The sequence below is a fragment of the Lynx rufus genome, unplaced genomic scaffold, assembly GCF_022079265.1.
Source record: "Lynx rufus isolate CCGP_SWC_20201006 ecotype Redwood Valley unplaced genomic scaffold, mLynRuf1.p SCAF_18, whole genome shotgun sequence".
Taxonomy (NCBI): domain Eukaryota; kingdom Metazoa; phylum Chordata; class Mammalia; order Carnivora; family Felidae; genus Lynx; species Lynx rufus.
The window spans coordinates 14,393,078-14,406,791 of record NW_025814832.1 but is presented as its reverse complement, the minus strand read 5'-3'; the positions used below and the strand labels follow the sequence as shown (position 1 = coordinate 14,406,791).

Here is a 13,714-nt window from a genome sequence, read left to right as displayed (position 1 = left end):
AATTCCAGTGATCATCTCTGATGTAATGTAAAAGCTTTAAATTTGATATTAAAACATTTCATTTTCTTTTTTTTTTTTTTTTAATTTTTTTTTTTTTCAACGTTTATTTATTTTTGGGACAGAGAGAGACAGAGCATGAACGGGGGAGGGGCAGAGAGAGAGGGAGACACAGAATCGGAAACAGGCTCCAGGCTCTGAGCCATCAGCCCAGAGCCTGACGCGGGGCTCGAACTCACGGACCGCGAGATCGTGACCTGGCTGAAGTCGGACGCTTAACCGACTGCGCCACCCAGGCGCCCCAAACATTTCATTTTCAATAGTAGTTGCACAAGTCTGTTCTGATCACTATTTTGATAAATGTACTACTGTTGCAATCACTTCATTTCATCAAGTTAATATCCCTACTTTTGCTTATAATTCTAGAGTTTATTTCATTAGTCTTCATCTCATAAGCATGTTTGAGTCCATTATAATTCAAAAACAATAGATGATCTATGACTCTTTAAAACAGACCTCTTTTAAAGTAAACTTACTTAAATATGCAGTGTTAAGGCATAGTAGTTACATTATTAATATTGTTGATTAAGATAATAGTAAGATAAAATATTTTGTTCACTTGAATTTAATGAATTAATCTACATTTTTATGTGAAAATAACCCATAGGGAGCCCTGATAAAGGGTAGAAAATTGCAATTAGGACATGTTTTAGTCTGAAAGATTTAAAGATTATGAGTTATGTTTCATTGCAGTTTCTATGAAGATGAGAATTAATTGTATACTTTAATTATGGTATTATGTTTAGTATTATTTCATTGTAAAAAATATTTAATTACATGGTTATTAGGATCTTAAATTTTTATTTATTTATTTTATTTATTTACTTTTATTTATTTGTTTTGAGGGAGAGACAGAGTATAAGAAGTGTAGGGGCAGAGAGAGAGAGAGAGAGAGAGAGAGAGAGAGAGAGAGAGAATCCCCAGCAGGCTCCTCACTGTTAACACAGAGCTAGACACTGGGCTCGAACTCAAAACTGTAAGATCATGACCTGAGCTGAAATCCAGAGTCGATGCTTAACCTACTGAGTCATCCAGGTGCCCCTAAAATGTCATTTTAGATGGTGAAAGAACTTCACAAATTCAGTGTATTTTAAATTCCCCTTACATACAAGGAATTATTATTGAAACAGTTGTTCTGTGGTTTTTAATTTTATCTGTGGAGCCACTTCATTACCATCCCAAGGTCAGCCAAAGTTTTAACATAGAATGATTAAGAAGGCAGATAATTTATAAAATTTTTCACCATTTACCATCTCAAACTAACATAAGCTATTAAGCAAATACTAATTATCTCCATAGTACTGCATTTGTTTAACAGGTTTAGGTATTTTTTGTTGCTTTTAAAGAGATCTTGAAATTTCACGTGATCACTTATGAAAATTGAAATAGGTGGACTGTTGCCATTTGAAGATAAATGTTATTTCATGTATTAAATCCATCTGGTATCTTTAGATTCAAAGATTAGCATTTTGCAAGCTAATTATAACTAGCCATATAGTTTCTCTTCTCCCTTAATCACAAATTTTTCTTAGGAAAAAGAAAGGTGAAGTAAGTCATGCAGGAATATTCATACTTGAAGGCTTTATCTGTTTCTTCTTTATTAATCCTTAAAGTCTCCGTGATAAGGATTTATTATAACACTGCTTCATTTGTTTTATTATAGTTATTGGAGAAATGTTTCTAATGTCTCTTGTTCTTCATTTCAGAAGCATGGTTAGTTAAATACACAATCACAGTTGTTGAGAGTGGGAAAGATAATTTTACTTTCTTATATTGTGTTTATTTTTTTAAAAGTAGAGATACATGATTACAAATTGCAAATGCATGCTGCTTATTTAGGTAAAACGAGAGAATCAAACGTTCCTCTCAGGCATTTAAATTGTGAAATAGGTAAACTTTATGAAATGTGAATCCAGAGAAATGAAACTATTAAAAGGAATTTGTTTTTAGTTGTACAGATTTATTTTTAATAAAGAATGACAATTGAGGAAGTAATCAAATTGTACTTGCTACATTGTTCCCACAGATACACCAAAACCATTAAAATGAGATACTAATTTCTTTTGATATTTAACTTGAATATTGACTACCTACCATATTAAATTGTTAAGCTTTTTGTTTAAAATATTGATTTTAAAATTATTGATGTCCTTTTGTGGCTATTTTATTTTATTTTATTTGCCAGCCTAAAAAGAATAGCAGACTATGCTTGAAATGATTCTTTTAAACTTTAGTAAAAGAGTTTTTTTGGCTGGTGTTGAGGATGTGTGTGTGTAAGTTGAATTTATTGTCAAATAATATTCCTATGATACAATTCTATTTTAACAACAAGCAGAAATATAAATAGACATATTCATAGACAGTGTTACTTTAAAATCAACATGATAAGAAAGAACTGTCAACTATGCAAATAATTTAAAAGTATCTGAGTTGCTTTAAAAAAAAAAAAAGAAATTTTAAAATATAAAGCAACAGGGATGCCTGGCTGGCTCAGTCAGAAAGTGTGCAACTCGATCTCAGGGCATGGGTTTGAGCCCTACATTTGGTGTAGAGATTACTTAAATAAATAAAACTGAAAATAAAATAAAATACAGAGCATCAAAGTACAATTACATTTAACATGTAGAACATTTTAGACCATGAAAGAATGATGTTTTCAATAAAATTATGTCAATAAAGCCTTTAGAGCCATATCAGTAAGTTGTAAATATATGGCTTTAAGCAAAATAAGTTTAAAATAAAAACAACAAAATGTAGTTGTGTTTATGAAATCTAAACATGAGTTACTACCGTAAAATATTTTAGATTCGGTGCAGACACTAGTACAATGCTTCCCTGAGGTTTTTTTTTGGTTGTTTTTGTTTTGTTTGTTTTTCACTACACTGGCAAGGAAAAACATCAAGAAAATACTCCCTCAAGCTGCATATTCTGCTACTGTTGGCTTCTTATAATGAAAACAAGTGTGTAAACTTCATATTAGTTGAATTTAAATAAACGTTTATGGATTGTTTAGTATAAAAATGTAATTTTAATTCCGAGAATATTGTGAAAGTCCTGGAAAATAAATTACAGGAACTGAAAGTAGCATGGTCACTGTGTGTGTGTGTGTGTGTGTGTGTGTGTGTGTGTGCACGTGCGTGCGTGCGTGTGTGTTCAACACATAATGAGATTTGTGAAATCCATTTTCAGTAGACAACTTTCAGACTTTTTAACAAGTAAAACTTCCCATTAAAAAGGCACTTAATTTGTTTTCCTTGTAAGACATGCAAGCTGAAATTAATTTAGAAAATTTAAGAAAACAAAAAGGTAAAGGGAAGTTTCTACTTCATTTATTTGGATAAAGTAGCTCTTTCCCCTCAAATAAAAATTCTTACAGCACCCTGAAGGATAATTGATGATGGGCACCCAGGCATCTGAAAGAACAAGGAGTCTGTTTTCCTTTGTTTTTATCTAATTTCTGTTGAGTAAAGAGATTCTGCCTCAGAGGGATGAAATGACTCCTTACTTTCAGGATGTGTTTAAAAACAGAATTCCACAAACTTCTCTAGGCTTAATATTTTTTATTATTTTGTATATTAGGTGATCTGCATAAAATTTAATCTTTTTTTCTATTTTTATTTAAGATTTTATTTTTGTTAATCTCTGTATCCAACATGGGACTCAAATTTACAACCCCAAGATCAAGAATCACATGTGGTAGGGGTGCCTGGGTGGCTCAGTTGGTTGAGCATCCAACTTCAGCTCAGGTCATGATCTCACAGCTCGTGAGTTCAAGCCCTGCCTTGGGCTCCAACTTGAGCTGGAGCTTGCTTCAGATTCTGTGTCTCCTTCTCTCTCTGCCCCTCTCCTGCTCATGCCCTGTCTGTCTCTCTTTCTCTCAAAATAAATAAAAACATTAAATAAATAAATAAATTTTTTTAAAAGAATCACATGTGGTAGGTCAGTATTTCCAAGATAATGAGTTGGTTTATAGATAGTTTATAACATTTTCTTCATCCCTAGATAATCCAGAGATAATCTGAAAAATAAAGTAACAGTGTTTTGGCTTATTCTTGAAATGTGGTAAAAGTTTGTCTTTAAGGATGTAACTAATGTTCTATCAAGATTTTATTCATATTTTTTAATGCAACCTATGATTTTTTTTAATCATTCATCAAAAGCAATGATTAAATGAATCAGGTTGTGTGGCATTTAATATTATAAATTCTATAAAGAGCCATCTTTTCTTCTTCCCTGTACATTTCATTAATGTTTTGATATCCTCCTTTTATACAGGACTTTGCTTCCCGGGCTAAACTGGCAGTTCAAAACCTAGTACAGAAGGTTGGATTTTTTGGAATTTTGGCCTGTGCTTCAGTAAGTGAATTGTATTAAAAGTGAGGAATTCCAATAAATGGTAGATTTATATATTGATCCAGTTTGTTTTTAAAGATAACACACTTAACAAAAAATAAGGTAACATACTTGAGTGAACAAAAATGCTATCACTTTTAATGAGTATATAAATTTATTAATCATTCATCTTACTCATCAAATGAGCTGTTTCTATTGGATGGATTCATATCTAGTTTATTGACTTTTCAAGCATTTCATCTTGCCATGATGACTTCAGACCTAAATGGCTTGGTTCAGTAAGAATAAAAGAGATAAAATTCATCCTTTCCATGAAGAATTTATAAAATGAAGTGCATTTAACCAAGTAACAATGACTTCATTCTTTCCAGAGTTATAGATAGGTAGTCTTTTGCCAAAGTTTCAAGCATTAGTTATAAGGAAGAAGTCATGTGAAACCTGTCTTAAGGGGCATTTACACCAAGTTAGGTAATTGAAACCTCTGGGGCAAAGTTAAGGGCATTTTTGGCTACAGTGAACTAAGAAGCCACTTATGTCAAAAACTTAATTTCTTAAATTGCAGATTTGGGAAATCAACATTCCTTGATGAGTTGGTGTTTATCCTGGTCCTTTTCTAATATGATAGAAATAGTTATATTTGAAATGGAGCATTTTGATCAAAGCTTTCTTTGGTAGCCCATACACAATTTTTGGTAGTTCAGTGGTGGATTTGGCCGGATTAACCAGGTGTACCTAGTTGATACAATAAAAACTGCAACTATAAATATAATTCACAAAATTATTATCTACTGACACACAGCTGCTTTGTCCATTATGTTCTAGAATATGAATATATCTTTGAGTACTCTCTGCTCCTCCCCTGCCTTAGCAAAAGCAAATGCCCAAAAAAAGAGGACTTTTGGTGCCAAAATTTCTAATGTAATGTCAACATTCTAGAGATACTGTGAGATACACATATGCCTCAATTACTATCCTTTGACCCAGCAATACTAGAAATTTTCATAATCTAAGTTTTCCTTTCAGTGTATGAGCTCTTTATCATAATTTGATCTCTCAAGTATTTGAGCAGTTTATAAGTATACTATAGTGTGATATTGTAGAAAGAAAATTGGCTTTGGCATTCCTAAGCCAGTCTTGTCTCTTATTAGCTATGTAACCTAATCAAGTTACTCTCTTTGAGCCCTAGATTTCTAATTTTTTTTTAATGGACAATAAGTCACTCATTGTAAAGGCTGATTGAGGATTCAAGAAACTATATGTAAGGGGTGCCTGGGTGGCTCAGTCAGTTGAACATCTGACTCAGCTCAGGTCATGATCTCCTAGCTTATGAGTTAGAGCCCGCTTCAGATTCTGTGTCTCTCTCTTTCTGCCCCTCCCCTGCTCTCTCTCTCTCTCTCTCTCTCAAAAATAAATAAACATTAAAAAATTAAAATATGTGTGTGTGTGTGTGTGTGTGTGTGTGTGTGTGTGTGTGAACTAACACAGTGCTTCGAACATAAATGTTCAACCATTTTTTATCATTATTCCTCAGCTTTGATTTAGTCACTGAGTGTTGAGAATAAAGAGATAAAAGATATATTCCCTTTCCTCGAGGATCCTGAAGTCTAGTGAGGGAGACCATTGAAATACAAGGATAAGTAGAAAGTATTGTGGAAGTCAGCAGACTGGGATTAAACTGAGAGGCCTAATGGATAATAATGTCCTTACTTTAGAGGCTAAGAAAACAAGCCTGGGAACCACATTGCCTGGGTTGAAATTCTGCTCTGCTGCTGAAATCCTGCTCTCCCGAACAAACTGTCAAATCTGTCTCATTTTCCTGTAAAATGAGCATAAGCATATCATATAGCATTGTTTTGGGGATTAAGTTGAGTTGGTGATGCAGAAACTTTAGAAAAGTATCCTAAAAATCAGAACATTCAATAAAAACTAGCTTTCATTATTCCTAGGGAAAACATGAGTACCTTCAATTTATTAAAATAAAAAAATGGTATTTATTCTTTGGTACTCATCTATCTCTGTGACCTCACTGTTGCAAATCCATTTTCCATACTAGTCAGTCTTCTTTATATTTGACTAGGAATAGTCAGTATTGAACAGAAATTGATAGATCAGTTTGGCCTTCCAGGAACTTTTTTCCAGAAAATTGATATTTCTGTTAAAGTATTAAAAGTATATACTTTAAGGTAAAAAGAAGTTTTTAGTTATTTTGTTGTTAATGTTTAAACTAACAAATTAAACTCCTACTTGAGGGAAAATTTCAAAGCTACTTAGTAGCTCTTTTTTTTTTTTTTAAGTTTTCTTTATTTATTTTGAGAGAGAGAAAGAGAACATGTGCAGGAGGGGCAGAGAGAGAAGGAGAGAGAAAGAATCCCAAGCAGGTTCAGCACCGTCAGCACAGAGCCCAGTGTGGGGCTCAAACCCACAAAATGTGAGATCATGACCTGAGCCAAATTTAAGAGTCAGATGCTTAACCAACTAAGCCACCCAGGCACCCCATTAGTAGCTTTTGTAATCTCAGTTTTCCTTTCTGTATTTAGTTAGATGGTGAAAAAAAGAAGGGGTGCCTAGTGGCTCAATTGATCTGACTCCTGGTTTTGGCTTAGGTCATGATCTCACATTTCACAAGTTCCAGCTTTACATTGGGCTCCTTGCTGACAGGGAAAAGCCTGCTTGGGATTCTCTCTGCCCCTCCCCTGCTCGCTCTCTCTCTCTCTCTCTCTCTGTCTCAAAATAAACTTAAAAAAAGAATAAATAACATGCACATGCAACAATAAACTCATTAATTATGCTCAGACTGTATCTGGCATACACTGAGGTGTTTAACATGTTTAACAAATTCTAATTTTTAATCTATTCTGATTTACATATCTTATATACTTTAATTTCTATTTCAACTTGAGATAGAGCCTGATAATAAAGGAAAACAATTAAAATTATAATCCATGGAGTTATGAGGGTCACGTGAGAAAATATAAGAAATGATAGATGTAGGGGCGCCTGGGTGGCTCCGTCGGTTGAGCGTCCGACTTCGGTTCAGGTCACGATCTCACGGTCCGTGAGTTCGAGCCCCGCATCGGGCTCTGGGCTGATGGCTCAGAGCCTGGAGCCTGCTTCCCATTCTGTGTCTCCCTCTCTCTCTGACCCTCCCCGTTCATGCTCTGTCTCTCTCTGTCTCAAAAATAAATAAACGTTAAAAAAAAAATTTAAAAAAAAAAAATAAAAAAAAAAGAAATGATAGATGTAAAGCTATGCAAGTGATATTATTATATGATTGTAAGACATGAAATTGCATTAAACATTTGAATTTGGATGAGAAAAACAAAAGTTATTAAATCCAAGTGTTATGAACAAAAGAATATTTGAATTCTAATTTAGTCATGACATTGTTTTTAAGAAGAACATATGTGACAAATATCTTTTAAACAACTAGTCTTTTCTTTGAAAGTTCAGAAATGAAATTATATAAATTAATTGGCTTGTGAATGGTTCTGCCAACTGCCACAAGGACAGAGTGCTTCTATGGGAGAAAAATGGATGAAGTGCTCAAAAACAGCTTGTGGTTTCCTTGCATTTTTACATGAAATTGTCTTTCAGCATTCTTGAAATGTGGGAATGTTTGGAAAAGGTATTTGTTGTGAATCACTTCTTTGTCTCGGACTGAGTATTCAAAACATCTGAATCTATGCGCTCGTATTTCCACACTTGATTTTCTGCCTAAAATACATTACACAGCCTCACAGCCTTGTACTGTCATACAAATTATGAGATTTGTCTGTGCAAAATACAAGTTACAAGGTTTTTTTTTTTACATTGAGGAAAAAAAGCGCATCTGCCTATAAATATATTTGTGAATTTCATAAGAATATTTGCTATATAGATATGAGTGATTTCTAGATGATATTCTTATTTCAGGCTGAAGATTTTACAACCCCAGTATTACTGAAATAATCTCAGGACTTTTTCTTTGTTTATACCTCACCTTAGACAGAGCTACCAAACGGTTAAGTATCTGCTGAATGGGATTAAATTCCTGTGGGTCCATTGGTTTTACCAATTCTAATGTGATAGAAAAAAGTATATTTATGGGGCATTAGCCATAAGTAATGTAAGCAAAAGGACAGTTGGGTTTGCTTTAACAGCAGCCTGAGATGAATATGAGACCAAATTTACAGAAACATTAGAATACTTGCCTAACCTTCTGAACAGTCTAGTATTGATCAGGGAATCTACACCTCTCTTTGTAATGTAAGCAAGGCTTAAGCATAATTCCACATACCTGTAGGTGGTAAAATTAAAACTGTTCCTTGGATTATATATGAAAGTCCTATTTTAATGTGTGTGTGTGTGTGTTTTGTTTTGTTTTGTTTTTTAAATAGATTCCAAATCCTCTATTTGACCTGGCTGGAATAACATGTGGACATTTTCTTGTACCTTTTTGGACTTTCTTTGGTGCAACTCTGATTGGAAAAGCAATAATTAAAATGCATATCCAGGTAATTATACCCTCTGATTTACTGTCTGATGATGGTGAGCCCTTTGAAATGCATTGAAACTTAATTCCTTTGCTCATTCCAGTGTGAATTGTTAATATTTTGGTTCTGCTTCTTTGGGTTGGTATTTTCGTTAGGTATTTAACTGTGGAAAGTCATCTGGGGGTTAGTGAATTTGGGGCAGGTTTTCCCTGTCCCTGTTGGAAAATTGTGCCCCTTTATGACTTTTTCCTTGTTTTCTTTCTTTCCTTCTTTCTTCCTCCCTCCCTTCCTGTCTGTCTTTATTTCACTTCTTGCCTTGTGAAACTTTTCATCTAAGACTTTTAGCAAACAAAAATAGTGTTCTCATATAGGAAAATGCACATCATCATTTTCACATACATAACCAAAAATGTCATATTTTTACTATTAGCTGAGAGAATATTGCCTTACACTAATTCCACTTTTCTTTCATACCCCCAAATAATACTTCCTCTCAGGGGACCAATGTCCTTTACAGAAAACCAGCCAGATGTCAGTGTGGCAAAAAATGGGGAAGAAAGGAGTCTCTGAAGAGGCAAAGAGCTGTGGGTTGTGGTTAGAGAAGTGAGAATCAGCTATTGTGCATAGCCAGTCTTAACAAAAGCTTCAGGACAGAGAGGTGTGTGTGTGTGTGTGTGTGTGTGTGTGTGTGTGTGTGTATGAATAGAAGAGAGAAAATGAGGGGAAATGAATATACGAACCTTGACATGAATTGTTGCCTTTTAAAAGGGCAAATCTCACTAGAATAAAATAAAATTAACCTGAATAGAATGTCTTAATCAGTGAGGTTTACGTCAAAGAGGCATTCACCAAAGGAAAGGCAAGAGCAGTGAGTAATGTCTTTGCCCTGGTATAATTCCTTCAAAATTAAAAGCATATCTTTTAATTTTCTCCAATTTCTTCTTAACACCTCTCTACCTTCAGTTCTTAGAAGAGCAGAACGAGACAGGAAAACTTCAGCTACTTCTACCTGCCCAGTTTCTAATATTAGATTTTGGCATTTGGGATGAGTTTATTGAGCCTGTCCTCTACTCTCCTGCCATGAAAATCACTCAAAATTCCAAGGACATTCCTCCTTCAAGGAATATATTTTGTCCCACTTACATTAAGTATATTGTTCAATGAAATGATTTTTTAATATGGGAATGCTAGTTACTTTGGTAAATATTACAATATCCTGTTAGATTTTTACAAATAATAAAATACCATGGTGAGTAGTAAATTATTTTGTAGTGTATCAGAAGATAAATTTTTCTTTGATCTTTTTAGTTATTTCTAGGGGAAGAAGGAAGCTGTCATTTTGCTTTTTCTTCCAATTAATTGAAGTATTAATTGTCCCTTGAAAGTATTAATGCCTGGGGCGCCTGGGTGGCTCAGTCGATTAGGCCTCTGACTTCGGCTCAGGTCATGATCTCATGGTTTGTGAGTTCGAGCCCCACGTCGGGCTCTGTACTGACAACTCAGAGCCTGGAGCCTGCTTTGGATTCTGTATCTCCCTCTCTCTCTGCCCCCCGCTGCTCGTGCTGTCTCTCTCTCTGTCTGTCAGAATAATAAATAAACATTAAAAAAGTTTTAAAAAAGAAAAGAAAGTATTAATGCCTAAGAAACAATAACATTATTTTAATTCCCTTTATGATAGCAACCTCTCTGGGAATCCATAAACTTTATGCGTCCAGCTTTGCATAGTAACTTTCTATAAATTAATAGTAAAATTTATTATGCCAAGAGTACTCTATAGTGATAGGGCATGCAACTTATCAGACTTCAAAACAGAATATGCAAATTCATATATTTTTTAAACAGTCTTAGATTTTATCAAGTTATGATAATGCTTAATTTTTTTTTATATAGGCCTTCACACTTTATTTTTTTTAATTATTATTTTTTTAGTACTTCACACTTTAAAGCACTTAGTGTATGTGAGCTGATTTTATTATTATAATCATTGGATAGAGAAATTACTACTCCAATTTTGTAATTGTCACACTTAGAAGATTAATAAGTAGTAGTTGCCTAAGAATGTAAGTAACAGCTAGGATTTGAACCCAAGTCTTTTGGCTTCAAGTTCAGTGTTCTTTGCATTCTTTGGCATTGCCTTCTAAACTATAAATTACTTACATGATTAAGGAAATTGAATTGTGTAATGCCTGCTATTTATCAAGACCTGTGCCAGGCAGTTTGCACTGGTTATCTCAGAACAATCCTGTGAGGTAGTTACTATCCAAATTTCATAGGTAGGAGAACAGTGTTAGAGAAGATAAAATCCATGCCTAGGCTCTGGAATTCAAACCAAACTGTATAAATTTGAAGGTATTCCCTGTATGTGTGTAGAGGGAAAAAAAAGTTCTATGTTTCTGAAAGCAGAGAATCTGAGTTTCTTCACTAAACAGACTATGGGATGTGTTTGCTGTGTTCCATTGTATCATGGAGACACATACTTTCTAAAGGCATGTTACTTGGTGTACATCCAGATGTAGCTCAGGACAACAAACATTTCTCATTCTTGGGTAGACAATAGTAGTGCATAATATAAGCATTTTAGCTATTTCTGAAGTAACCAGGTGGAAACCCCACACACAGATTTTTCTGTAATAACAAATCCATCTTTTCTTCTGATTCTTCTTTTTCCTCAGCCTAAAGCAAAGAGCCAAAAATATTGTTATTTTTATTGATACCTTGCTATTTGTTAAACTTCCCTTAAAAATTTCAAATTACCCCACCTAATAATATTAGATTGGGATTTCCAAAGTCAATATACTTACACTCAATATATCATATACCCTGTAATTTACTTACCGTGTGTGTTTGTTGCCTCTTTACCTTTCTGACATGGACACATACATGGAAATGGAAGCTCCATGAAGGTAGAGAATTTTGTCTTTGGCTCACTGAGGTATTCTAGTGCCTAGAATATCATCTGACATGTTGTAGACACTCAATAAATTTTTAATAAATGAATTTAAGACTCTTTTTTTCCATTGAAGGATGCTTCTTTTATAGATAGTTTCTTTGTTCGTTCTGGCACCATTAGTTCCCTACACCCTCTTTTTTTTTTTTTTTTCTTTTCTTTCCTACTCAACCCTTTCCCTTGACTATTCTGCACACATGGTTGAGTGGGCTGTCTGGTGGTCTGTGCCGTGTGTTTGTTTATTTGGTAGAATCCCCACTCAGACCTCCAGCCCGAATGACTCTGAGATGAGACATATGTTCTTAAATATCTGACACATTTATGTCTTGCCCAGCACTGTGAATTTTCAAGCTGTTACATATAAAAAGAAAGTCTTGTTTTGTTTTCAAGCAGTGAAATTATGCAATTATCTGGGCATTGGCTTATTTTCAGTGTTAGGAAATGATGGTAAGGGAAAACTCATGGTGGTGAAATCACTGAGAGGCAAAAGCCATTGTTAGTGAAAGATTTATAGTTCCACCTAACTGGCTTTTAGTATGGAAACTAGAAGGACCCTTGTATATAATGCTTTTCTCCTAAAATGATCTGTATAATTGTCTTGTTAGTTTTGTAATCTTCATATACTATTTGTGTAACATTGTTTATGAAATCACCATCCATTTTGTAACTATTTTTGACATCTATATGTGCTTGCTTTTTCCATAAGATAAGTAGTAAGTAATCTTTTTAAAATTAATAGATATGGGAGTGCCTGGGTGGCTCAGTCGGTTAAGCGTCCGACTTCAGCTCAGGTCATGATCTTACAGTCAAGCCCCACGTTGGACTCTGCACTGACAGCTTGGAGCCTGGAGCCTGCTTTGGATTCTCTGTCTCCCTCTTTCTCTCTCAAAAATAAATAAACATTTTAAAAAATTAATAGATACATAAACACCAAAAAAGACTATGAACTTTTTTTTTCTTTTTTAGTCCTACTTCCTTACACATACCCAGCTGTGCAGCTGTCAATGTCTCTGCTAACACTAGACATTCCTTAAGAAAATATTGCTTTAGGGGCGCCTGGGTGGCTCAGTCGGTTGAGCGGCCGACTTCGGCTCAGGTCGCGATCTCGCGGTCCGTGAGTTTGAGCCCCGCGTCGGGCTCTGGGCTGACAGCTCGGAGCCTGGAGCCTGTTTCCGATTCTGTGTCTCCCTCTCTCTCTCTGACCCTCCCCTGTTCATGCTCTGTCTCTCCCTGTCTCAAAAATAAATAAAGGTTAAAAAAATTAAAAAAAAAAAAAAAGAAAAAAAAAAAAAGAAAATATTGCTTTATTAGTCTTCTACCTGAAATGATATGCTTTAGTGTAATTTAGCCACTTTCCTGAGATTCATAATGGGTGGATAAAAAGAAGTCTACTATTATTTATTTTATTTTTCTTCCCTCCCCTGTGGTTGCATAGTCTGAAGTTATTATTTGACAAACAATAACAAAGATTTAAGCAGTCGAGGGACAACTTTGAATTACTCATGTTTAATCAGAATTCTTATCAATCCTTTAGAGCTAAACTTTAATACCACATTCTTGAATCTCTAATTGTACTTATGTACCTCTCCTTTCTCTGAACTTCTGTAACACATTTTTACTACTAATGTCATCTATAGTATATATATATATATATATATATATATATATATATACACACACACACATAATTTATCATTTTTCTACTATAATACAGAAAAATATTTTAATTTCTTCAGGGCATTGAAGAAGGAAGTGTCCTTGCCATCTTTGTGTTCCCTGAAAATCCATAATAATGCCTTGTGTTATATATTATTTTGAACATTTATTTGAGTTGAGGACATTTGCTACCTGTTAGTCCTAAAGACATCTTTACTTGGAAGGTAGG

At 34.3% G+C, this 13,714-nt stretch overlaps 1 protein-coding gene across 2 annotated transcripts in view; it reads left to right on the top strand.

Annotated features, from left to right (window-relative positions):
* VMP1 (vacuole membrane protein 1) overlaps positions 1-13,714 on the top strand; it is a 128,843-nt gene that overhangs the window by 94,466 nt on the left and 20,663 nt on the right. The window contains exons 8-9 of one of the 2 annotated variants that reach the window (XM_047080936.1): positions 4,333-4,413; positions 8,787-8,903. In XM_047080936.1, the coding sequence (XP_046936892.1) occupies positions 4,333-4,413; positions 8,787-8,903 (198 nt within the window). The remainder of the gene's footprint in view (positions 1-4,332; positions 4,414-8,786; positions 8,904-13,714) is intronic. The other variant, XM_047080937.1, reaches the window with a different exon arrangement.